The 26,997-nt window shown below is 38.9% G+C and overlaps 1 protein-coding gene across 1 annotated transcript; it reads right to left on the bottom strand.

Moving 5' to 3' along the window:
- lrrc1 (leucine rich repeat containing 1) lies at nt 1–24,862 on the bottom strand. Its single transcript, XM_051417092.1, has 14 exons — nt 24,220–24,862; nt 15,031–15,148; nt 14,338–14,416; nt 12,294–12,383; nt 8,490–8,546; nt 8,221–8,284; nt 7,588–7,662; nt 7,235–7,379; nt 6,925–7,043; nt 5,762–5,845; nt 3,510–3,625; nt 2,859–3,031; nt 1,664–1,803; nt 1–1,409 (listed from the first exon to the last, which is right to left on the bottom strand). Exons 1-14 carry the CDS (start codon nt 24,376–24,378, stop codon nt 1,251–1,253), a joined length of 1,578 nt encoding a protein of 525 aa, XP_051273052.1. The 5' UTR covers nt 24,379–24,862; the 3' UTR covers nt 1–1,250.
- Between the last annotated feature and the right edge of the window lie 2,135 nt (nt 24,863–26,997).

Raw genomic sequence — 26,997 nt, forward strand, 5'->3', positions numbered from 1 at the left:
TTGTTTAGTGTTGCACTCATTTTATTGATCAGTGGTTAAAAAGTCATCAAAATCTCAAGGCACAGTGCCAATTCGAGATCCGTTTTGTGCAGTTTGATCATAAAATAATTAAGAACATAAAAACCAACACTTGAACCAATTTCTCTGGTCCACTTTTGCAATCAATTTAAAAACAAAATAATACAATTTATCATGTACCATGTAAAAGGATTTGAGAAACGCTGAGAAGTGCATTAAAGTGGAACTTCTAACAACTAAATTTTTTATAGGATGCCATCCATGTGGTACGAACCTCATTCTCACCAGTATTCTATACAGTACTCTTAGTTAAAGGGAAAGAAAACAGCTGTTTTTGGCATCTATTTGAAAAACATTGCAAAGCAGTGAAGCACATATAAATAAGACAGCATTGTTACTTCTGCATAATTACACTGCAGATGAGTGATTAAAGTTTGATGTGCAGTACTTAAATCCAAACTTTATTAATTAATCAAATCTATTTATTATTCCAAAAAGTAAGTCTAGATGTTTAACAGGGTCCAAGGCCAATGACAATTATATGGATTGAATAAGACATTAGTGACTGCGTTTTGTTCATTGCTTCGATTAAGAAAGGAAAAAAAAAGAAAAAGAAAAAGTACCAAGAAAAAGTTTAAAAATCTGCAACTGATTAAGAAATTTGCTATACATTTTTATTTACATCCGAGCTGCCAAAAAGTATAAAAGTATCAATATTCACAAGAGACTATACAATAATCAGTAGGTCCAAAAACTCCTGCTTTTATATTTGCCCAAAATGTAAAAAGAAGTATTCACCCAGTGTTTTGAAAATAGATATAGAACAAATATATAATACATTTACGAAGGTTTGAGCATATTATAAAGACTTATAATAGTGCAACTACCCTATGTATATTTTTAAAAAGGAGGCATTTAAAAAAGTAATAAATCTTTAAAATATATATATATATTTTTTTTTTTAAAGGAGCATCTCTGTGCAGATTATTGCTGTGGACATTAATTAGTCAAAAGAGGAGAAGGCACAGTGGCCCTGATAGACTGAGTCAAACACGTTTTTACACAGGGCTGGAGATGGAGTAAGGTTACAGGCGTCCCGGGGTTTAATCAGAGGAGGGGTAGGCCACACCGGGGAGTTCGTAGGTAAAAGAAAAAAAGGGGGCTGCGGGGGTTTGTGCAGGACAACACGGCGAGACACAGGAGGTAAAAAAAACCATTTCTGAGGTAAAAGGTCACACAGACGTGGTCACTCTGTCTGCAGCGTTATTGACCTCGTTTTTGTTGGAGTCCAGGCCTTTGGCAGCGTTCAGGTCGTTGCGGAGGTTCTCGGCTGCTTTCTTCATCGTCTTCAGCTCGCCGGGGTGAGGCGTGGCTCGTCTAAGTAGTGTTCCCTTGTGAAGGAAAACAGATTCACGTTTAGATACATTTGTTGTTGGTGTCGTCTATCAGTCCGCCACTTTGACCCAGACTGAAATATCTCAAAATACAGACTTTTATGGTCCTCAGGTGATAAAGCCTAGTGACTTTGGTAGTATCCTGACATTTCCTCCTTGGCCATCATGAGGTTAATATTTGTGGCTTCAGAGTAAAATATCACTTATACCAGGTGGATTGCTATGTTTGCCCTCAAGCTTGCCAGTCTCACCTTGTCATCATCCTCCTCCTCATCGTCATCCAGGAAGTGAATGGCACTGATCCTGTTCACTGCTTTGTTGTCCCACGTGTCATCTGCCATGTCATTCACCAGGCTCTCCAGGGCTCCACAGCGGGCGAGATTATCAGAGCCTGGGGTTGTTTTTTAAAAAGAGACAACACATTTTGTATTACTGAAATTCATGCACCCGTCAAAATGCTCCGATAGAGTTACAGAGTGAAAGCTGAAGTGAATATTTCAGCAGATTAAAATCAATATTGTTGTTATGATTGCTTCTCTGCAATCTGCCAACTCAAGAAATGAAAGCTGTCACATAACCCAGAGCCTGAAACTGCCAGATCACAGTTTCAAATCCCAGCTTAGTTACAGGCTTACAGCAACACAATCTTCCCTGCCCCCAACCTCAGCTTCAGCCTCACTCATCTGACCTCCAGCGGTCTTATATCTGCATCTTCCCCACAGGAGAGACAGCACGTCACTAAAATTAATGAATGAATGCGCGGTTTCTTTATCAAATGCAGACTACAGTGACAAGAACAGAGCAATTATTATACAGGGAATCACAAATACTTTATTACAATAACCTGTTGTATCAGGCAGAGATGGAGTCGGCCTCAGTCTCATATCTATACCCAGTGGGTGAGCTTTTAATGGCAGCAGGCCAGCCGCTGCTAAGCCTCTTTAGCTGTCCAATCCACTGCATTTCTGAAAAACATAACCAAGGAGGGCCTCAAGGGACAGAAGAGGCCCTGATCTGTTATCTGCGCTGTGATCTCTTACAGGACCTCATAAATCGACAGATACTGCAGGGAAGGATCAGCGGGCCCGGAACGTAGCGTGCTTCCCCGAGCAGATCATCTGATAACGACATTAAAAAACCGCGGGGCACTAAATACTCGGAGACGATGCAAGAACTGATGAGGAATATTACTCAAATGTTACAGTGTTGGCACCAAGTCATTTCACTCTGGGAGAAGTCGGACACAAGAACCAAAGAGGCACTGATCTGCTTGGATACAAATGCAGATGCATACAAATCGTACACATGCAAAGAAACCCTGTTCAGGAACACATATACAAAGATAGACATGTATAGATATAGTCACTGCACCTGAAAAAAAAAAAGATGATTCACGATGGTTATTCAAAACGTGAGGATTATCTTCCAGTTGATGAAAAACACTACCTTTATTGTCTGAATTACATGGCTGTTGAGGCAGCAGCACACAGGTGAGCACCTTCTCGCCTGAGTCAGGATCCTCGTCTGTCTGAAAGGTGAGGAGAGGCTGCGACTGGTTTTCTGACAACCATAAGGCCTTCAGTCGTAGCGTGGTCAGCGACATCGGTAAGTGAACGAGCCTGAAAACAAACAAAATATAAATCACTAACAGGCTCATATCATATAGGATTTAAAGACACAAGATACCAGCAGATACCTGGATTAGTACTTGTGTCACGTTAGGATGAGTTTAGTTGTTTTGACAATGTGGAAGAGGAGGAACGCTCTCCAGACACCGAGGTGAACAAGTTTGTGTGTGACTAAAGCAGCAGACATTCCTGTAGCTGTCTCTTGGACCAAAACAGGTACTGACATAGAAACTCAGCCAAAACAACCTCTGACTGACTGTGAGTAATATGGTCAAAACATCAAGGTAATCTTTAGGCCTAGGAAAGTAGATAACGTGTAAAGTTTGATAAATCATTATCAATACTATGTACTCACAAAGTCTTCAAATCACTTGGGGCACAATGTGTTTTTACTGATAAGGTGGTGTTCACGCCTCTCTGCCACCAAGAGATGAGCGAAGAGAAGATGTGAGTGTGCTGTTCAACAAACCTATTTCCAGAAACGTCGAGCACATGCAGCTCTGTGGCTTGTGACAGCTCTGACGGTATCCTCGTCAGTCTGTTCTCTCGTACACAGAAGACGTTCAGACCGCTGCATCCCCCAATCTAGGTATCAGAGGAGACATCATGATTAGGATGCATGTCAGCCACAGTACAGGTGTCATGTGAGGCAAATAATATATTGTATAGGCAGACATTGTACTTTTTTAACAAAGCCAGAACAAAAGAAACCAGGGTTAATTTGTTGTCAGCATTTGGGCACTTTGTCCCACAATTGGTGTTGCAGAGCAGTTAAATGTCAATGAATGTGACAGAGGGACCTAAAATTAGGAACAATTAGGCCTAGTAGCCAGTCAAAGCAGAGACTTGATGGGCCAGCTAAACTGCAGTTGTAATCTATTAATCTGCTCAGACCTGAGCAGGATGTTGTTACAGAGATTCATCATGCTAAAAGGTTAAGCTCATCATTTACACAAGTAAATATGATCGGTGCTTATTGCTTGCATGATATCAGACAGAACTGTCAACTTGTCACGGCCAAAATACCGAGGGCACGGTGAGTCTGCCGCACAGTGTGTCCATGTTAATCAACAGGGAATTGCACTGCTTGTCTTTATTTTTATGCAAATGCTCTATTTTTTTTCCTCTCTTCGTGCCTCCAACAGGTAACTTTGTGGGTGTTTTTTACATTTCACATTAAAATAGAGCAGATCAATGTGTGTCCATGATCCTGTAGTTAAAACAGGATGAAAACCCTGCATAACCAACTGCATTATCACTTGGCAAAACCATGCACACAGTAAAGGTGGCATGCAACCACGTGTCTGTGTTCGAAGGTTAAAAAAAACCCTGCTCCGCCCTGCGTATATGACACACCACGTCTGTGCCACATGTATTTCAGCAGTTACACTCTATTTCCATCTTTAGTCTAACATCACTTCCACTCTAACTTCTAAATTTCCATGGGGGAAGAGGATTTGATTTTCCCTAACCAATCATGCATGCATGAATCATTTTAAGATCAGACTGATGTGTAGCCATGCCAGCATACTGGCTCTGCCGGATTTTTAATTTTGAGAATACATGCCTTCTATGAATAGCCTTGATAATAGTGTCTATCTTGTCTATAGCGGTCGCCATTGTTGTTATTACTCCTTTGTTTCAGCGTACATCTTGCCAACAGCTTGACAGGCATTAGTCCTGCCTGTGGCACTGATTAGCTAATCGTTAGTCGCTCATCGGATTGTTTTTTTTTCCACCCGAGAAACCATTGTTTCATGACATGATAACCAAAATCAGTCAACTCGGTAGAGTGTGTGGATCCAAGATCAGGACCAAGGCAAGCTTACTGCATTTCCAAAAGGAAATAGATTCATCAGTAAACAAAGCACATTCTAAATCAACTATATTACTACATCTGCTTCCATGTAAGCACTGACAAAAATCCACCAGGGAAAAAGTGTTATGAGCAACTTATCAACAATCAATAGAATCTATAAAACTGGGCAAATGGTCAAGTAGCTCAGCAAAGCACCAATCAATACTCGGGCCATGGTTACACTGTGATTGTTAGAGGTGTCATGCAATGCGGGTTTGAGAAAACAGTGACACCATCAATTCATTATCTAGGCCAACTGTTATTTTCCTCCAAACACTGCAGTCTTTGCATCATTAAGACACAGGGGCATTGTGCGACGTCTAAAGGAGCCTTTCAGATGAAGCATTAAAGCAGGCGTGCCTTCACTTAAACAGACAAGAGGTTAGAAAAGAATGTCACATACAAACACAATGGAGACACTCCAGACGGAGCTGAACAAGCCAGAAGACTGAGCAGTAAAAGTGAAATGCGAGAGCCGGACAAGTGAGAGCATTGTTGATCCAAACATAAATTATCAGTTTGTGCCAATGAAAATCTCAACTGTTGTATTAAAATAATTACATAACAATAGTTGTGGTCTAACTTCAGCATCAGTTTACTCAAAAAGTTTACCATTGACCTAAAAGTAGCAGTTTAGACTTGAAAGATGTAGAACATGTGGATGTGCGCCACCTGCAGGCAAAGAGTGTTACAGCTCTGCATTTAGATTTTAGATTTTAGATTTCAAAGGTGCATTTGCACATACAGCTTTGGTACTTACAACTTTTTATTTTGAGTTTCATTTCAGTTTGAGGCTAAATTGTCTCTCGACACACTAACCGTAAAAGTAAAATGTTGGTTGACTTGACATATGAAAAGCTTACCTCCTTAGGTAATGACGTTAGCTGGTTTCTGTCACAGTTGAAGTTGGAAAGTCGCTTCAATTTCCCAATACTCCTCGGCAAACTCTGTAACAATAAATAAATCAAAACAACAATTTTTAAAAAAGCATCATGTGCTTGTTGAGTTTTTAAATACAATGACACAGGATCCAATAAGAATATACACATCCGTCTCTTTACGTGATCTTGAATGTTTAGAACTACTTATTAAACAGCTTGTCCTAATTCATCCATGTGTCGCCAGCATAGCGTCGTGCTCTCATGCACAGAGACAAAAGCAGCTGTGTTGCTCTCACAGTTGTTTCATTTATTAACACACAAAACAGAAAGACAAACAATGGTCAGTCATCTATGTATGCCCTAAATGAGGTTTTTAATCTCTGTTTCACTGTGTATCAGTGAGTGCGTGTATCCATAATAACCTATTCTGAGATATTTATGTGCCTTCACTCTGTACTCAAAGTATGCTGATCCACACCCTGAAGACGGATGTTCTTTTTTATTATTTTTATTATTATAGGCTCTATCGTTCCTAAAATTGACTCTAACATAAAGTAGGCACAATTACATTTTAGGTTTATTTAGAGTTTTAAACTATAAGGTTTCTATTGGTTCATTACTAAGTTTCCCAATAGGCCAATCCCCAAACAACTCTATGTATCCTGTCACATTCCAGATGTTTTACATGTCAGTGTTTGATTATGAGACTGTGCCAATGAGTTCAATAAGTTCAATAGTATAACGTAGCATATATGGCAGATTATTCTAATCTTTTTGGGTAATTGAATATTATACAATAGTGCATTTTTCACCATGGGTGCTGTGTTGATGCAGCTTGGGTAAAAGCCACAAACACATCTATAACAATTTGATGTGATTTGTAACGATGAGGAAATCTTTCATTATAGATTTCCTCCTCATTACAACATCACATAATGATGTGCTGCTGCTTTCATATTGACTGTGTTAATGCTGTGATTATTGAAGTAATTATTTAAGTTTAGTTTAAATATATGTAACTCAACAGTCAGTGCATGACTTTAGAATTGGTTACCAGCTAAGGCCAAAGTCTGTACAGTAAGTGTGACAGTACTGACTACATATTTTACATTTTAAAAGACTAGACGGTAAAGTTGCAAACCTACCTGTAGCTGGTTCTCTGTGAGCACAAGTTCAGTAATGCTTTCACAGTTGCCAATGCTCTCTGGAAGATAAGTTAGCCTATTCTGATCAGCTTTCAATATAGAAAGTTTCCGTAGTTTTCCTGCAGACACAGAAATAAAAAAAATTATACATTAATCACAATAACCTTGTTCAGACATGGATCAGTTACTGTGATATTGTGTAGTTTCACTAAGGTGCATGTCAAATTAAATGCAGACACCAAAGGGCTGAATATTTGAACGTGCCAACGAACCATTGCAAATGAGGAGAACGACAAATTTCCTTTCTTACCAATGCTTTCTGGTAGAGCATCAATGAGGTTTTGAGACACCAGCAGGTCAGTGAGTGACACCAGGCCACCTAAATTCTCTGGAAGTCGCTCCATTTTGTTTTCTGATACATCCAGACACAACAGGTTTTTCATGCTGCCCATCTCCTGAGGTTCAGAGCAGAGACTTGTGGTAAGCAAACATGTAAGTTACAATAATATGGCAGCAAATAGACATCTCTGATAATGTGAACATGCACAGTCCAACCATATTTTAGTTACAAAATGTTTCGTTCAAGACTAAATTAAATAGTGGTACTCTAACTAATAGAGAGATACAGAATTAACAGCATCTCAAATACAATAAATTGCTTACCGCAGGTATTTCGGCCAACTGGTTTCCATCCAGCCACAAGTCCTTTAAGCTGACAAGACAGCCTATTGACTCGGGCTACATGGGAGGAAGAAATGTAGGAATTGAAAGAGTGAGAGCCAGTAAAATAGGACAGAGAGAGACAGAAAACAAAAGACAATATAAGTAACTTGCTTCTGACAATGTACGTCTTTTTTCTTTCATTAAAATTCAGTGCACACACACAGCAGAGTGCAGACCACTGGAAGCATAAGCATCAAAAAGTGTTTGAAAACATATAATTTATCCAAACTTAGAGAAGACTAAATTCAAACAACATCCAGCAATGTAAATAAATGAGTTCAATGTTCACGACTGAGGAATAAATAGTAGAGCCATTTCTTTGCAGCCTGACTTTGCTTGATCAGTCAGTAAATCATTCACTATCAGAGTTAGACTGCTCACATACGATTACAACTTAAAACCAAAGCCTGAAGCAGATGGTCATCCTCCCATCTGGGTGATAAGAGGTAAAAGCTGTTCTCGAGGGATGCTAATCTACTTGGATATGACAAGAATAAGGAAATGGGAAAAGGTTTCTTTCAGCTCATTTTGTGGGTAAACAAATTCCAAAGCATCCAGAAAAAAACAACTTACCAAACTGTATAGTTCATTATTTCCTAGGTCAAGTTCTTCAAGTTTATGAAGCATAGATAGTGACCTGTGGATGACAGAAATCACAGGAAGTTAGAGGTTTGATGCATGTTCTACAACTTATTAACCTCTGTTAACACAGTAAATGCATTTGATAAAACATACAAACATTGTTTTTATACTTAGGGACACAGAGTACACTTTGGATATATAAGACACAACAATGTATTTATATATAGCCACAGAGACTGTTCAGTCACTCGAATACTTACTCTGGTAGGAATGTCAGCAGATTTTCTCTGAGTTCTAGTGATGCCAAATTGGAAAGGCTGCAATGACAGGCAAAAACAAAGATGATTATACGTTTCAGAAAATGCCATGAAAACATATACTTTCTAACTTTTACTCAATCTCCACAACACATTACACATGATGGTCTGAGTGTATAGTGAGTGAGAACAAAGAGTTTATGATGAGAGCTAAAAAAATGGTCGTAAAAGGTCTTCTTGCAATCAGATATCTGGGAACAGGAAGTACTTTGGAGGTGTGTCGGTCTTATCAAGGCCGTAAAATCAAGACAGCATAAACAAGCGCTGCATACTTTAAATGAAGAGCAAAATGTCTAAATGGCTTCATAGACCAAAGTACAGGGTTATCTTCTTGCAGTGCTGCCTATGTGTGTCTCTGCACAGTACATGTACCCAATTAATGGAGGATTTTATGACAACAGCCGATCACAGTACAACGTCCATCTTGTTAATCAGAACCTAGACTGAATAATTTGAGCCTTTGAGTGGTATTAGAGATTAACCAAGGAGTCAACATCTTTTTCAACAACAAGCTAGGTGAGGTAATGTATTTGAGAAGCATTTTTGTTATATTTGTTGAAATTCTCTTTACGTCCCGACAGAAATAAAGTCTTCCACAAGCCGGACAGGCAGATATTGCTAAAGCTACCAAGCCAGTCACACAAAAATAGCAAAGAAAGACCAGCCAAAATTTGTAGTTCCAGCTGTACCTATATCAGTTTTCACTGCTTAACAAAGCAAGAATAGAAATACAGAAGTAGAAAAGGCTCCAAACAAAAAGTTTGGATAAAGCAACGGATCAAACCAGAGTCAACATCAGTGTGACTCTTCAACAGCGGCGAGTACTGAGGGACAGGGAATCAGGTTGGTTTTGTTTTGGGGAAATCAACTCAATCAAATGTAGAACTATGTATAAATTAGACATGAGGTAGTTAAATAGCATTAGTGTTGACAACGATGCGCTGTGCTCCTCTCAGCCAGTGTGTGTTCATGTGTGTTGGGGGAGTGGCTTTGGAGGGAGACCTGAAGGGAGGGGGTGGCATTTATCCGGTCGGATACTTTCAAAACCTAGCCGTCTTTTGCTAGTTCCTCCAATGTTACCTACCATAACTTTAACAGAATCTAGTACGCATGTTTGAACTGGTTCTTAATTTAGTCTACATAAAATCTCTCCAGAACGATTGCCCTCAAATGTGACTACACAACAGATTCGCCACAGCAGATCCCTGAGACAGAGATTAAAAGACAGACAAAACAAATGAATAAGAACAACCCCCTAACTGCACTGGTTATTTTTTGTCAGAAAGCACTCCCATCTCAGGAAATAAACCACTGATAACCCCTTGAATGTTTATCTTATCCACTTTTCCAACTGTGTTATGGTTTTCATTACCTTCTTCCCTTGACAGAGAGCATGTCTCAAGTCACTGCGTTATGTAAGCTAGATATGGGACATATGTGGGGCACATGCTGTACCACGAGCAAAAGGGTGTTAGGAGATCTCTTGAACTTAAGCTGACTTTGGAAAATTGTGCATGTCGCAAAGGTAATCCTGAGAGACTGTGTGCAAAATCAAAATAATGTAAATCAGTCACTGCCGCTGTTGTTAAAGTTCCAGCCCTCGTCTAGATTCAGTTTATAGCCGTTGCCATGGTAAACACTATGGGAAATAGCTCTAAGTAATCCACAAAAGGGTAGATTTCTAAACTAAAACTTTTTAGGAGGGCATCAAAATTAATTCTGCACATGAATGTTAATGACATTTCTAATGCAACATTCACATAAAAGCAAGCAAAAATGTAAAATCTCCTTTTTTTTAAGTTATTTTTTTGGCCTTTTATTGGCTTTATTTGACAGTGACAGCTGTAGTTAGACAGGAAAGGTGGGCATAGAGAGAGAGGGGATGACACGCAGTAAAGGGCCGCAGGTCGGACCCGAACACGGGCCGCTGCAGCAACTCCGTATATGGGTCACCAGCTCCACCAACCAAGCCAACCGGGCACCCGTAAATCCTCCTTTTGATGTCTTTACCAACAAGGTTAACATGTTTTTTTACAACTGAGGAAATATCTAGAACCTGAAGAATGCGCCACACAACACATCTACAATTGCTTCAGCCCACGCAGAACAATCATCCATATACAGACCATCTATAATCCATTACAGTACAGATCTTCATAAAAAATAAAATCTGGTGTTTTGTATCTTGCATGAAATCTAATTTAAGGCTATCACTAGGCTAAATGTTGTACATGTAGAACACCGGATTAATATTAAGCCTAAAAACCCTCATCTGTAAGTAGCATAGTATTATTTCCAAGTCTACAATCCTGACCTATGATCACTAAAGAAGCAAGAAGAATCATTTGTCGAATCACAGTCAGGCTTTCATGCACGCATTATCCAGAGAGGTTCAGCAGTAATCCTTAATTTATGGCACTGCGGCAAGCCAAGACAAATCTCTGTTTAGTTTAGCTCCAACTGTTTCAACAGTTATCTAATGGTTAAAATATGCCATCCAGACCACCACCAATAATGATTTTAAATGTACTACAGGACAACATCAGTACAGGTTTCCCTCTGGTTATCAATGTTAGAAAAACTGCCTTTAAAGAACATGTCTATATTTTTGTTTTAACAAATACATTCAATTAACATGGTGTTATATTAAAAAAAAGACTGATAATAGGGTACTAGGATATAGCAATAATCATAGTAGCTGTCTGGAGTAATGTTATCCCTTTAAAAGGGTTTATATTCAGTTTCCCTTCAATTCCAAACTTATACTACAAAACATCCCCTATGGCAATTTGACCTAAAAGCACATAGTTCTGTTATTAAATCCAATTATGACTGAACTCAGCAATAAGGGAGACCTCATAGGAATAAGAATGTTGGCAGACAGGCCTTTTCACTACAGCAGATTATGTGCCATCTTACAACAAGCCTTTTGCCTTTTATGAACACAGACAATGCAGCCAAGGAGAAGACACTGACTGATGTGTCTGTGAAGAGTAATGTGGTTGGTATGTTTTCCCCAGTCCAGTCAGATGAAGGAGACTTTAGGAGGAGACTAATTATCACAATCAGGGGAAAGGAAGACCTTAGAAATACTGGCCCTTTGACATGCTAAGTGTATTTCTGTTGCTAATGGCATTTATTGCATAACCTTTGGTGAGTTGTGCAGTAGGTGGTTTACTAATGATCTAGAAACGTCACAGGTTTTTTAAATCTTTTATCTAAGAAGGAACACTGTCATACCATATGTTAATTGGCTGTGTAGGAGGACTTCTTGTTTCATTGTGTTCATTGGCTAAAAAAAATAAAATAAGAAACTGCAGAGAAGATATTTGTAATATTTGAGCTCAGTACATTTTAAAGGAAAATGTTTATTAGTTTGGTTGACCAAAGTAATATCTGCTTTAAAAACACTTGACCATTTAGTCTGTTAGTAGATACCACATCACTGAGGGTGACAGAAAGAAACATTAAATTGGTTCTGTATTTATTGAATTAAATTAATTTATGGACAAAATGAATGATTATCCAAGCAAGACCACACTGGCACCTCAGGCTGCTTGTTCATCATGATGCTCCAAAACAAGGGTGTTGTGGTCTTTAGAAAAGATTTAGATTTCTAAAGGTTGCAATCATCTTAAACACCATTTGATTAAAGTGACACAGATTATGAAAGCTGTGTGGAAATGTTTTACTGGCAAAGGCTAGACACACTCAATATGTCAAAGCACGTGTGATGCATTTACTTACTTTCCAATGTTTTCTGGAAGAACTTGCAATGAAATATCATTGATGGAAAGGCATGTTAGATTTCGTAGCTCTGGAAAGCTTTCAGGTAACCTGGAAAAATAAAAGAAGAGAGTGAGAAGAGGAATGTGAGATGCCAACTGAGGAGAACACAGAGAATAAAAACACTTTAAATACTTACAAATATGTTTGACATTAACTTGCAGATGAATACTGGACTAGCATTTTACAGCTAGCATGAAAAAAAAAAAATATTTGGATGCCCGTGTTGCTTTGTTTCTACTGAGACTGTACACTAAGTAATGCTAAGCATGAGTTCACCACACTTCAGCCAAGTCTTGATAAGTAGAGGTTTATCTGTCCGTGTTGATATTCATCCCCTGCCCTGCCCTTCTATTCAAAATGCTTAATGCAGCTTAAAAATCAAACGTTTTAACTTGTTAATGAGCATCAAAAGGAATGCAGGGGTCAAAATATTCCATGTTCAACTCCACGATGTGATTACATGGGACAATCTGAACGCTCCTGGATACAGTGTTTCCTCTAGGATTTTTTTTAGCAGTGGGGGCAGGCCCGTCCGAACACCCGTCCGAACACCCGTCCGAACACCGTGACTACACTGTGCGTCTGCCCCATTTCTGATACCGTGGTGGCAGACATTTAACAGCGGCGGGCCGCCACTCCAAAATCAACATAGAGGAAACACTGGGATATTATCAGCAATGGTTTAATTACACCAAATGCACCAGCAACACAAAGTCTATGAAGATAACAATATCTAAAACAAGGAAATAAAAGTCACAGTGCTGAGGTCTCCTGAAAACACGATACCATGTGCCCATATTCTAATTTTCTAAATGGAGACAAACAATCCACAAGTTTTCGCTTTAAAAAAAAAAAAAACATTCTCTTTAATATTGCAGGCTGACCAGATGGGTCTACTTATATGGTAGTTGTGGTCAAACTTTGATCCATAGCAGCAACAACAAAATAATGCTTCCTGCATCATTTGAGCTCTACTTATTACCATTTTTGGTGGCTGTGTACGTGTACTTGTAATGGTCTTTGAGCATCCTACATAAATGTGGGCTTGTGAGACTGCTCAACATTTCTCTTCAAAAACCTTAAAATTAGACAAATTTTGTATATTCATCAAACAAGCTACTGGTCTTAACTGATGAGCCATCAACAGCAACGTGCTGCTAATACAGACAACTAAATTACTATTTAAAATGACTTTTTTCAGATTCTGTCAGACTGTTAAAATCATGTCTATATTTTCAATTCTGATGAGTTAAAAAAGCACTTATTTTTACTTATTAAATTTCATATGTGAACACAACTGTAATTTATATAGTTGATAAATACAGATTGGACCTTTAATATCCAAATTAATTTAAGATTGACAACCAAATGACATCACACTCCTGCTAACCCCCAGTCGTAACTCAACTGTTTAAAATACGGCTGATGAAAGAGAGGGAAATTAGGTTACTATTGTGGAAAAAGAGTGTTGTGTGTGTGTGTGCACTTTAAAGGTATTGAACGCCAGTGCCTTTGTGATACTATTCATTGTTGCCCCCTAAACTATATATGGCAAAGCAATGTGGTTTTGCCCCTGCTGAGGTGCAAATTAGACCCAGTCTCCACCAAACAATGAAAAGCATACTAAGCACATTCTGCAGTCTGTCAAGGGGAGACTATAAATGTTTATAATGACAGGTATAACAGTCGATCTTAAAAACACACCATGCAGTCAATTGAAATATAAATTCCTCTCCACAAGAAAGATATTTTTTTTAATACATTTTCAAGATGTACTCCCCTGCTTTTGTTATTCCAACATTTTTTAATATGGATAAACCTGTTTATTAAAAAGGAGCTCAATAAAAGATCAAGATAAATAAATGTCAAATGTATGGTTTTAGCAATGTTACACACCTTGACAGCTGAATATCTTAGAAGAAACCAATATTAAAAGCATTAATTATGATTATGATGGATAATTTGTTTCTAGGAAGTAAAACAACATAATCTGTTGGGCTACCTTGTTAATGGATTTCCACTGAAATCTGCCACTTGGAGGGCTTTGCAGTATGAAATGCTCTCTGGAATTTCCATAATATCTGAATAAGAGAAAAGAAAAAACACACATTAAAAAAAACTTCTCACTCTACTCAGGTCTTAAAACATGTTCTAACTTACAACACAATCAGCAGTAGTTAGATATTAAAGACAGTTTCTTTAATATATATCCTTTTTGTGTTTGATTATTCAATAGTTCTTAAAATACAACGGGTGACCAAAACAAAAAAGAGGTACAGTTAAACATCTCCACTTAATTATGACTCAAAACAAGCAGCACTGTGTGTTAAATGTCTGTTTGTACTTTCTTTTAACCGAGTTGACCTTCTGAATTTGGTTTTGCTCTACAGCCACAACTGTGAACAGCCTGCTCTGTTTTCAGGAAACACCTCACGAGTGTGTCTAAAGCAATATGTTGGGGTCTGCTGAAAAAACTTGAGAGATTCTGGCTAATGCAAACCATCTTTTTATGCTTATTTGTTGCATCAGCTTCACGAATGAGTAAATCTGTCACTGTGAGTAATTGGTTGAACTTAGCGCTGTCTTGCTCAATTGTGCACAGAAACACAGCAATAAAATGTAATATGTAACAAATGGGTATGTGTTATATTATAGTTTACTTCTGTGTTGGTATATCGCTGCTTTTCCTTCTTACCATTTCGAGAGACATCTAGTTCTACCAGCTGCATGAAGTTGGCTATTTCTGGTGGAAGTCTCTGGATCTCATTGTCACTCAGGCCAAGTTTTCTTAGTTTCACCAGCTGGAAAAATGGCTGGAAGATGAAAGAAAACACATATTCAGTAAAAAAATAAAATAAAATAAATCATTTAAACAGTTTCACATTTTAGCAACGCTCTTTATTTCTCAACACTGCTGCATTTTGAACTGATTACAGAGTTAGAATTTGGTTATGGCACCCAGAAAAGAAAACCTGAACCTGAAACCTCCATTAAATGCTACTGGTTCGTAAAAAATAATATAATGCAACAGAAACACAATCTCAGATCATTTTTGTTGGCTACAGCACTGACTAAAGAGTGATAAACAAACTGCAGACGACTAGAGGATATGACAGGAAACAAAAGCAAGAAAAAGACTGAGGTTCAAGGCATTCTTCAAGTCAAAAAGGTTTAGCATAAGAAGGCCAGTCTGCGGCCTCAACACCCGACTTTTTATTTCTGTTATTTCTTTTTCAGCCCAGACAACAAGACAGCCTTGGACTCTTTAACTCCTGGGGATTCTTAATTAAAAAAATGTTTGCCCCTTCTACTTTCAATTATTTTCTATGTACAGCTTTAAATAAAAGCAAACACGTCCAGTAGCCTATTGACAAAACACCTCCTGTTTCAGTAATAAGTCGTTTGTGAAGAATTTCAATTAACAGGACGGGTCCTCACAGTGAGATATTTTGACTTTATTCAACAGGCTTTACCGCGGATGTCTGTCAGCGGGTTTTACTTTCTGTCTCGCAGTTAAATGTCTGTATTCCAGTTCTTCTACAGACCCCTCTTCTCTCTACTGTGTGTTTCTAACTATATCAGATCACCAGGCCTCAGAGTTTATGGTCACAAGTCCCTACTTAGAAGTACAGAGATCTGTCTTTCAGATTCAGTTGGCACGCTCATTTAAAAGGCAAAAGCAATTATCACAAGCACATACTTGACGCCCATAACAAGAGCAGGCAGAACCTTGTCTGTGTGGTGGTACACAGGTAGCTAACAATGCTGCTTCAGGTTCCCTTAATGTTTTGGCATGAACAGAAAAAAAAAAAAAAACGCCTCTTGAACTTCCCCTCTGGCCTCTGTATTTTCCCTGCTATTGCTAGCTACAAAGCAGCAGGCAATGAGGGCTCATCCATGTGCAGTGTGAGTGCAGTTGCTGAAATCATTCATCATTCAATAATTCAATCACTTAAGTTAGCTGTTAAATATGCTCTGTGCTCTTTTGATCTGTGTGTCTGGTGTGCTGCAAACACATTTTCACCTAAATACGGCTAAATAAACAACTTTGTTCTCTATTCTCATGCACGAGGACCGCAAACAGTGCAACACAAAGGCTGTTTATTCCAAGCAGACGAGGGGATTATGCCGAGTGTCTATTTTTCTAAATACTATATACATTTTGCAATACATTTTTATACTGTAAAAAAACATGTCACAATTGGATTTATTGTGACCAACATGAATCCAAGCTCCAAACGTTTACAGCCACCTGTTTAATCCTCAAAATGCCTTTGGCTTTCAAACTAGTATATGAACACTTCACTCATTGAAAAGCTAAAACATTTTAGGCTGTAGGAAAAATGGGACTTTAGTTTTAGGAGGAAACTAGACTGCCGTCTCATCTGGCTCCCCTTTATATTAGCTTACTGTCTTGGAGCAGTGTGCTCAGGTAAATGTAGTATGGTTTGTCTGGAGGTTGCTGCGTCTCAACAGGCTTTACTGATATGAAAATATGTTACAGTGAGCTGTTATAGAGGTTCATTACAGCAGTATGGCAGGTGCACAATCAACCCCCCTGCAGCTCATTATTGTAAAATTAGCCTCACTTTGTCAGTACATTCCCAGCCTTAATGATCTCTGATTAATTCTTAATGATTGCACCATTTCCTATAATATCCAAAGCTACCGCCCTTAAACTACAGAACCTGGAATATAACTGTACTGTTCCTGGATGTTTACTGTGTGTAAGGAAGGAAGACAGCATCAATAATACTGTTATTGGACTGATCATAGCTAATGTTAGGTCAATGCAATCTGTACAGTGTGCATTTTGTAAATAAAGAACTCATTAACCGGCTGTTAATTGTCCGTAGACCATATCCAGATACAGATCACATTTTAATAATGTGTGCAGAACAAATAAGGCCAGAGAGTCCAAAAGTCAAACTCCACCCTATTACAAAATGCACCTCATTCCAAGGTCTTAAGACAGTTCAAACAGTCTCTAATCCATCATTTCATCAAGCACACAAACCCTTACAAGTTATAACAACCGATTGAGCTTTTGCATCCTAACCACCTCAATTTCACTTTCACGTTTCACTAACTTGCAAGCAGATATTTTGGGTGCAGCCGCTGTCTGCTACGTCAGTCTTCCAATCACAAGTGCACAGCTCAAAGACTTGTCTTTTGATGATATCGTGAAGGGAGCCTCAGCTAGTACAGACTTGTTCATTTCCAGAAAACTAACCTGAACTGTGACGGATAAGGAAAATAATGTAAATTAAGTTTGAAGGTGGATTTTTACCAACATGTTTTTCACTTTCAGACTTCCTTCTTTGAACTATGCCACTCCTTCATGACACAGCGATCCCAGCCAGGAGCAAACACGGGTACACAGGTCTTGAAAAACAAAGGCAGTATCGTTCAAATGCTTTTGTCCCATTCTAATCCTCTGTGTAACAATAAAGACAATCAGGGGAGTAACTAACAGAAATAGATAATTGATTCTTCTGTATGATCAGTCCAGTTGCAAATGTGCAACAAGCTTTGTGAGTTTTGCATTAGCATACTGACAGCAAACCTGTTCTTCTTGTGTCACTCAGCACCACGCCCCAAACAATCACCCATGTGTGACATTCAGAAAAAACAACAAAACAGGTTGAGTCAAGAATACATTAGCCATTCCCTCAGCTCCTGAGTCAATGTTTGAATCTTCAGTTTCACCTTCAGCACTGTTTGTTAGAGAACAGGCCTAAACGTAGTGTGTGGGACGTGGGTGTATGGATTACTGCACTGCAACTTGTCAACAAAACTAAGCTTTTAATGTTTTCATACAAGAGAGATATCACTTTTTACTTTAGTAACAACATTTTTTACATAAAATAAGCCAACAGGTTTTAGATGGTTAATGTAGAGCTTGTTGTTAATCTGGAAAGGGCTTCTGTGCTTTTTTTTATTTTTGATACTACGATTCCAATATGTTTAACAATTAGTTAATTATTCACTGAAAAAAACTATTAAAATTGTGATGATGTGACATTTGTTGGGGTCTGTTGCCTGGAGAATAACATTTGTAGGCCAGAGCATCTCTGCAGCACTACAGTACTTCATCATAATCCTTTTCTGACACACATTTTACATTTATCAAAAAATTGCAGCTTCTTGCGTTTTGGATATCACACTTGCCTAAACCGCAATTTCGATTCATTTTGTAATTCATTTTGCAACTCTGACTGTACATAAAAACTACTTTAAAATGCACAAATCAAATCAACAAAATGTAATTTCCATTGGCAAAGCCACAACCCCACATCCACAAACACTTAAGTAGAAGACATCAGTGTTGAATGATTAGTGGAGTCTAAAGTTACATGGCCATACAATATAATCAGAGTACAGGCTGGAGTTAGAGCCGTCAGACACTCAACGACTGCACAACCTTTATGACAGTTTTTCCTTTGCAAGAACACCTTCTTGTAGATCACATGACAGATCGTTTTAAGTCAGTTTAACCACCAGCTTCCTGCTCTGGTATCCATAGCACCACAGTCTTCACCACTTCACACACACGGCATATACCCTGCAGCTTCCTGTCTCTAAGAGGGCATTGCTTCTTCTCTCCATCCCTGCCATCAGTGTGTGTGTAGTGTGTGATAGGCTTCTACATGGTGGTAATGACAGCAGATTCCCAAGAAGATACCTCAACTAGGGCTACAAATGACAATTATTTTCATCATAAATTGGTTGTTAGGTCTATAAAATGTCCCCAAGTTGATGTATTTAAATTGATTATTTTGTCCAAAGCACACAGATATTAGTATGCTATCATAGTAGATAAGAAAACTTGCAAATATTCACGACTGAGTAGCTGGAAACAATAATTTTTTTGGCATTCTGCTTTCAAAAAAGACAAACAATTAACTATCAAAATTGTTGCCAAGTAATTCATCAACTCAAGCATGAATGCCATTTTTGCGTGACTGATGTATTGGCATGTCGAACAAAGAGAGCTATATCTGTGATTTCATCACTTGGCAGGTTGTAAATATTGGGATTGCAGCTCGATATTTTTTTATTCTTGATTTCTCTGCTTAGTTAATCGGTTAGTCATTACATCCACACAGTGAAGAAGCTGCAACCAGAGAACGTTTAGCATGTTTGCTAAAGAAATTACTAAATGGTTTCCTCTCAATCGATTTATCAACTAATTGTTCTAAATAATTCTATTATGAATAAGTATATGCACTGCAGATGTAAGAGTTGCTGCCAGTATAATAGTCTTTTAAAAGGACCAGTGTGTAGGATTTGGTGGCATGTAGCAGTGACGCTGCAGATTTCAAATAACTTAACACCATTCGTGTCTGTATTCGACGACCTGGGAACAAGAACGGGTTGTGAAGTGTGTAGGAGAAACTACGGTGTAGCCAGTGCTTGGTTTGTCCATTCTGGGCATGGTGGTTCAACAAAGAAGGTGACCCACTGCGTCTGTAGATTAAAAACTGCTCATTCTAAGGTAACAAAAACACAACAATTCCTATATTCAGGTAACTGTACACTAATGAAAACATACTTATTATATTATATTCAATTTCGTCCAGTAGATTCGCTTAAATGTTACATACTGGGCCTTTAAAGCTCTTTGACACAGCCAACAACAACTCTGTCTTACAGTTTCATTTCAGCTGGAGACAGTGGAAACTGCATTGATCTTTAAACACACCGACAAACAGGCAAAAGTATTTCAACACCCAGCGAGTCTTGCATTCCTATTCTCCTCATCCCGTTTCTTAGTTTGACTTCTGTTTAGTTAGATAACGACTGCTATTTACAAACCAGTCTGACGGTATGTATTCTGGGGGCCAGCTGATGAGGGGAAACTCTGAATAAACAAAAAGAGAGTTACTGTGTTAATTCGGTGCACTGCCTCAACACAAATAATACATAAAACAATCAGACAAACAAGAGGCGCCAAGAGATATAGAGTCTAACCATTAAACATACAATCCTGTGCTTCATGTCTCCTGACTTGGTCACCAGATTTTTTCTTTGTAAAACTATTGAAACTATCTGCTATAGATCGACTTGCCTCATCTTGTTACTGTAAAAACACACCTTTGCCGTTTCATCTTCCTATTAAGACTGCCTTGGGCGTGTCTTCATCTGCCTGGTGGTTGAAATGATTGACTTTAAATCCATTCACTTTTGTCTATGCTTTCTTACATCACTGTCAATATAAGAATAATGTAAGTGGACGGCGTTTACTCAGTTGGTCCCCTCGGAGGCACACAGCGAGCACTGAAGTGGACTGATACAAAAGGTTTATCCAGTTGGATGTTTCTTGGGTTCAGTCAGAAAGCATTGATGACATTACTTACATGCCAAAGAGCACAAGAAACTGCTTATCTGGTGAGCATGCAAATAACCCACCTCTCTATCTTTTAAACATACTTATAATATTTCTGAACTGAGTATAGAAATGACTGAATTATCACGCAAGTTGTGTGTGTTGTCACAACGAGAGTTCACCTGCTACGCACATCCCTGTGGGCACAGACAATGGAATGAAGGTTTGCTTTGCCAAGCTAACGGCAGCGACAGCAAGCAACAGTCAACAGCTACTTTAGCAAAAAGTAAACCTGTCCATCAGGAAAGTCTGTCAAATTACCAAGATTTGAAGCAGAGCCAAACCAGGCAAGAAAATCGTCGTCAAATTGGCCTCCGTCGGCCTCGGTGGCTGCGTGAAATAACCACAACCCCTTCATTTGAATATAAGAGATGGATATAAAAAAAAGAGCTGGAAAATAAATATGGAATTAGGAATAAAAGTCTCCTGAAATAAGGAAAAGTAGTTCTTAAAAATACATTTACTTAACTATATTTACCAATTTATTTTCATTTATTTATATATTCATTGCCTTCTTTATTTGTTTTAGGATGTATTTCATTAGCATATTAATTTATTTATATAATCTAATATTGACCTACGTGGCATTCCGCATACCAGTACCTTGTTCATCAGGTGTAACGTCATGATATGTGTCCGGGTTCGTGGTTTTATTGGTCTGCACTAAACAATTAAGGTCAGTGATTCATTACGACCTCATGAGAAAACTCTAGCGCGTACAAATGCACAAGCGAGACAACAAAACACATAATGCCCTCTTTGTTTTCAGTCAGAATACCTGTCGCTGTGCTTTCCTTCGATGGACAAAGTAAGTAGTGTGACACAGCCACGGGAGGTTGCTCGCATTATCTCTGTTCCATCAAATTTCTATGGACGTGCCAAGTCTAAACATATTTTAGCAGCTCTCTGTTCTTTCTCTTTGGATTTCTATAAAGTGAAGACCAAATCATCAATGCTGATGGGCTAACCTGTAGTTTTATTAACGGTTTATGCTGAGGGATGTTTTCTGAAAACGACACACACACGAACCAAATAAAGAAATGCCACAAAGGCAAAAAATAGTCCTTCAATCCAATCAGCTTTACATCTGACCCACTGTGACATCAGTTATACGAGGTCAGGACAGTTTCTCCAGCGGACTAAAACCTTATTCTGAGCTCCGTCCAGCTGTAAACCCAACATATTACCAAATGTCCCCCCCCCTCCCCTTGCTTTTGAAGGTTACATTGAGAATACCCAATACAATTTTCTCAGGCTTAAAAATACACTCTCCAGAGCGGCACTGAGAGCAAACGTCCACAACAAAACCGGTTTGGCTGCAAAAGTTAAAGGGAATATGTTGCAAAACCACAAAGTCAGCCATCCTTACACTCACTCACAGCAGCTTTAGGCTTCATGTCAGCGAGACGCCACAGGTCGGACTCTGGCATCTTCAAGCTACAAGCCCGGACGTAGGCAAAAACTAAATGAACCATTCTGGCTCATGGGAAATAACAGGCAAATCCTTAAACTAGTATCCCACTTAATCCAGAGTGCTAGGGTCACAATTAAGAAGGCTGGGCTTGTGTATCCCCCACCTCACAAAGCCTGTCAGTAATTCAGCAGCCTGCAGTCCTCCTCCACGGTTTCTATTAGACAGAAATAGAGCCGCTGTGATGGAGTACTTCAATCACTGTATGATTCAGAAGGTGTGTGTGTCTGTAACAGTCGAGTTTTTGCTTTGTAGTTTTTAATTTTTAGGCAATTTTAGTTGAGTCAGACTTGAAAAATGACTTCATGTGCCTAGGAATAGGGCCTAAAATTGCAGATTGCAACCAACTCGCCTCACCCTCCCCTTTCCAAGTGTGTAGGAGAAACTACAGTGTAAAAGGCCTGTTTGGTTTGTCCGTTCTGGGCTACAGTAGAAACATGGCAGTTCAACATGGCAGCCTCTGTGGAAGAGGACCTGCTCCCTCTGTAGATAAAAACGTCTCATTCAAAAAGGTAACAAAAATACAATAATTGTTATAGTCAAGCGATTATACACCAATGAAGACACACCTATGAATATTATATTCCATTTCTGCCAATAGATCCTCCTAAATGTTACACACTGGCGGGCGGTTGACTCCTTTGTTACTGTCACAGCCAGTCCTCCTTTTAAATTTAGAAAAAAGTGCACTGGTGTTGAATCAGTATTCGGTATCGGCACAGGCGCTGAATTGAGGTATCTGGAGCGAAAAAGCTTCTTTAAAACGAAAAGGTTAGTTGCAGCCCGACGTGACAATATTGTGAGATAAAGACTGGAGATCATATTATAAAAAGATATTTTACTTTCCCTGGTTTTTAGCTGTTTGAGAAACAACTCTATGCACAACACTTTTCCTGGCCTTCGTCAGCTGATCCAGTTGCTTTTTATGTTGTCAGAACTTGATTTAATAAGGTCAATAATGGCCCTTTGACCTTTGAATCATAATTAAATTAAACAGTTGTCTCATTTAGGACGATGCAAGCCTCTACCTGCTTGGCAATCCACATCTGCCTCTAGATTCATATCACTGTCCTCTACCGTGAAATAAATATTACTCTAGGGTACCGTTTTAACTTTTATCTGGGTACTGAGTCATAAAGGATTATGACTTCAGGCTTTATCATTATTATCAAACTCCTCCTGAAAGAATGAGGTATTTCTTTCCCTTTGCATACAGTCATGGCTCTCTGTCCTGCTGTCGTAGCTTCGGAGACAAAAGGGTCACTGGTATTTCTGACCTCAGCATGGGATCACCTGCCCAAACGGGTTTGACCTATCCGACACAATGTCAGGGCTTTGCAAAAAAAAAAAAAAAGACTATGAATAGGTGGGACAACACACATGTATTGTGGTAAATTTGCATTATTGGCTTTACTTTGAAAAGCTGTGTAGCTCACCAGCATACAGTCCTGTACAAGAGGACAAGAAGGAGCTGATATCTTTCCAGTTATTCCAAATATCCAAAGCCTGCCACTATGACTGAAGGCCCAGGTTTGCCCCTTATACCCCTCACATAAAAAAAAAAAAAGGTCAAACCGGATGTGTGGAAATAAAATAAATTCCAAAATAAAGCTGGAGATGAGCTGCCTATCTGTGATGTTTCTTCCAGTTTAGTGCCATATTTTAATGATAATCTTGACATGAAATTCCCATTTAGCCCCACGCCTGGTACTCCTAATGGTTTTAATGGTCCCAACCCAGACCTAACCTAACCTGTAACCGGAGGTGTAGTTTCAGGGGGAAATTTTCCACCTACACATGCTGCCCTGTTTGCTGATCTTGCGTAATTACTGTCCCCAGGTCCCCACCAGACTCTCACGGGATGCCTGATCAGCTCAGTTAGCAAAGCAAAGCTCCGTGTCAGAAACACTTGAACAGGAGGGACGCACTTCACGTTACCAAAAATAAACCTGCCATTAAAAATAAAACACGAACAACAACAACAACAACCCGTGAGAGGAAAAGCGACTGTCTTGCTTTTTTACCTTGGGCAAGTCTCGGAGTTGGTTGGCATCCAGCAACAGCTCCTCCAAACTCCGGCCGTAGCGGTAGATCTCATCGGGCACATACAGCAGGGAGCAGTGGCGTTTATCGATCACCTCAACATGACGGTTGCACCGCCACAGGGGGATACAGTGAAACATCACGGGGAAGGGTGGGAGTAGAAAAACCCCGTACCCGTGCGATAAACGAACAAAACCGAGAGGGGGGGTGGTGGGTTTAAGAGGTAAAGGGAGACGGAGAGGACAGGAGAGGTGGGGAAGGAGAGGTGGGGGATGCAACAGATTGCTACGAGCGGGAACTAGACCTGAACTAAATTAACCGTTAAAAAAAAAAAAAAAAAAAACCGAGGCGAAACTCCCCAACGGTTGGTAAAGTCGCGAGCTTCGTCCGGTCGCGGCGAACATGAGAATCCGTCGTTGCCTCACTTTGGTAGTTTCTAGGCACCTGTTTTTTGTTTTTTTTCTTCTCCTTCTTCTTCCTTCCTTACTTCCTCCACGTCGACCTCCGACGCCTTTTTAACTTCGCGTAAAAGAGCGCAGGCTACATCTCCGTGTAGAAGAGGACCGCATTCTCTGGTGTTGGTGGTTGTGGTTGTTGGGGGGTTGATGGGGGGGGGGGGGGGGAGAGTGTGGAGGAGGAGGAGTTTTTTTTTTTTTTTTTTTTTCCGTCTCTCGTCCCGGAGTTAATTTCCTCTCCCGTCCAGTTTCTGACCCGGAACATTCACTCCCTCATTCCAATCCTACGTCACCGTTCCAGGCTGCTCCTCCCTCCGGTCCCTCCTCCCTCCTCCCTCCGGTCGCTCTTCTGGATGGTCCCGTCCCAGCACAGGGCCGCCATGACGGGGCACGGAGGGCTGATAAAGCTGCCCCGGGTGCCCCCCTGTACCACCACCGCCACAAGGCAGAGGGAGGACGCCCAGAATAATAATGGAATAATGGGGAATTGTGTGTTTTAAAATATAATATTTAGCTGTGCTGTGTAAATAGTATTTATCATTTAAAATAGGTTTATTTTCTATTTGTTTTAGTTATATTGCTATATTATATTATATATATTGCATATTGTGTACATATTTTTTCATTATAGTCTCTTATTTTGTGATTCTTTATTGTACTTTTACACTTCTGTACTTTTTGAACTACATTCCTCAACGCTGATGTGTCTGATTTTAATTTCTACAGGAGATCAATAAAGGAATATCTTATCTCATATTATCTTATCTTAGCATGTGTGAAACTAGGGAGAGCTGTGAGGCTGAAGGAGCAGTGGTTCCCAACCTGGAGGAGGTCAGGACGGCCTTCTTCATTTTAAGGGGTTCAAGAAAATTAAATATATAGCCTATTGTTCGTTTCTGTGAGGAAAACTAAATGAAATTGTTGTTTTTAAATTTTAGATTATTATATAAGATATTTGAAGAGCTGAACAGAAGCTGTATTCATAAACAGTCTCGTCCTGTATTAGAAATATAAGCAATTTTCAGTACTAAAGAGAACAATGATCAAATATCAGGTAGAAGAAAATACTGAATTTGTCAACAAAGATCAAAATTCACCCAAATTTCTCTCGTTTTACACAAATTTCCATCAGTTATTGTGTTCACTGTTTAGGTTCATTGTAGGCTATATGTTTATCAGTCGTTCTGTTCTGAACTTCTGTTGAATATAACAATTATTTTAACATATTATTGAATTGACATTTTATTTAACACATAATATAGAGAACACACAGGAGGAGGCGCTCATTCAATTACACTTGTTTTTAAATTATCTTCATTTCTATTCTAAACATTGTCCTGAAACAGTCATAATTATTTGTTAATTAATTAATTCAAATAAACAATAAATATAAATACAATGAAATAAACTAGAACTAAACTAAAGTTCTGTCATTGCTTGTATTATTGGTGACCATCTTTCAGGAAATATGTATGTTTTCAGCTGTAATCTCGCTGTGATCATCTGTATTATGCCGATTGTGGCTTCAACCAGGATGCTGTTATCATTTTCTTGGCTATTAAAAACCTCTGGAAGGATTTCATCACAGCAGTTAAACTCTCTGTAACATTTCTATGTGCAACTTACCAAAAATTTGCAGTTCAATGCAACCACAGTGCCGTCTTAGTGTTATTGCACAAACAATCGGTTGATTGATATGAATTAAGTGATGAACATTTGAAATTAAGCCTTTAAGTGTATTGTACCTCTTCATAAAAGCATTTATTTTCTACCAAAAATTTTGGTTTTGTGCTGCTCAGGGGGTAAAAACATATTCAAATGGGGTATATTAGTGAAAAAGACACCATTGTTGGCCATTGTTTAGTAGTTACATTGACCACTAAAGCAGCAATATCAACTTTAAGCTTTTGAAAGCAGAACTTATAATTGATTGTTGTCGTGTTCCCACATTTACATAACATCTCAATATTGCTTCTACCAATGGAGATCCCAGTCTTATAGATTGTAGACTTGTTTGTGGTTAATTATAATAAAAAGTATGATATTAAATGTCTAGCAAATTGGATATAAACTACGTTTTAGTTAAAAAAAAACAACTTAAATGCATTGCCAGATAAGGCAAAAATGAGCTCCTGTTAATCTGACCTTCCTCCTCCTCGTCCTCCTCCTCCTCTGTGCATTTTGTTCAATGCTCATATGCTGGAACATTACACCACCCTAGGTTTGCTGTGTGGTAAACTCAAGCACAATATCTGCTGAAATGATGGTCTTAAAGCTAGAATTTGATACAGGGACCCGAGATCA

Source organism: Dicentrarchus labrax, unplaced genomic scaffold (assembly GCF_905237075.1).
Source record: "Dicentrarchus labrax unplaced genomic scaffold, dlabrax2021, whole genome shotgun sequence".
Classification (NCBI taxonomy): Eukaryota; Metazoa; Chordata; class Actinopteri; family Moronidae; genus Dicentrarchus; species Dicentrarchus labrax.

Coding starts and splice junctions, on each gene's coding strand:
- lrrc1 (XM_051417092.1), bottom strand. CDS start 24,378: ATGTTTCACTGTATCCCCCTGTGGCGGTGCAACCGTCATGTTGAGGTG. Junction 8,547..12,293: donor CTTCCAGAAAACATTGGAAA/GTAAGTAAATGC, acceptor CTGTCATTGCAG/CCTTTCCAATTTGGCATCAC. Junction 7,663..8,220: donor ATAATGAACTATACAGTTTG/GTAAGTTGTTTT, acceptor CCTCCCATGTAG/CCCGAGTCAATAGGCTGTCT.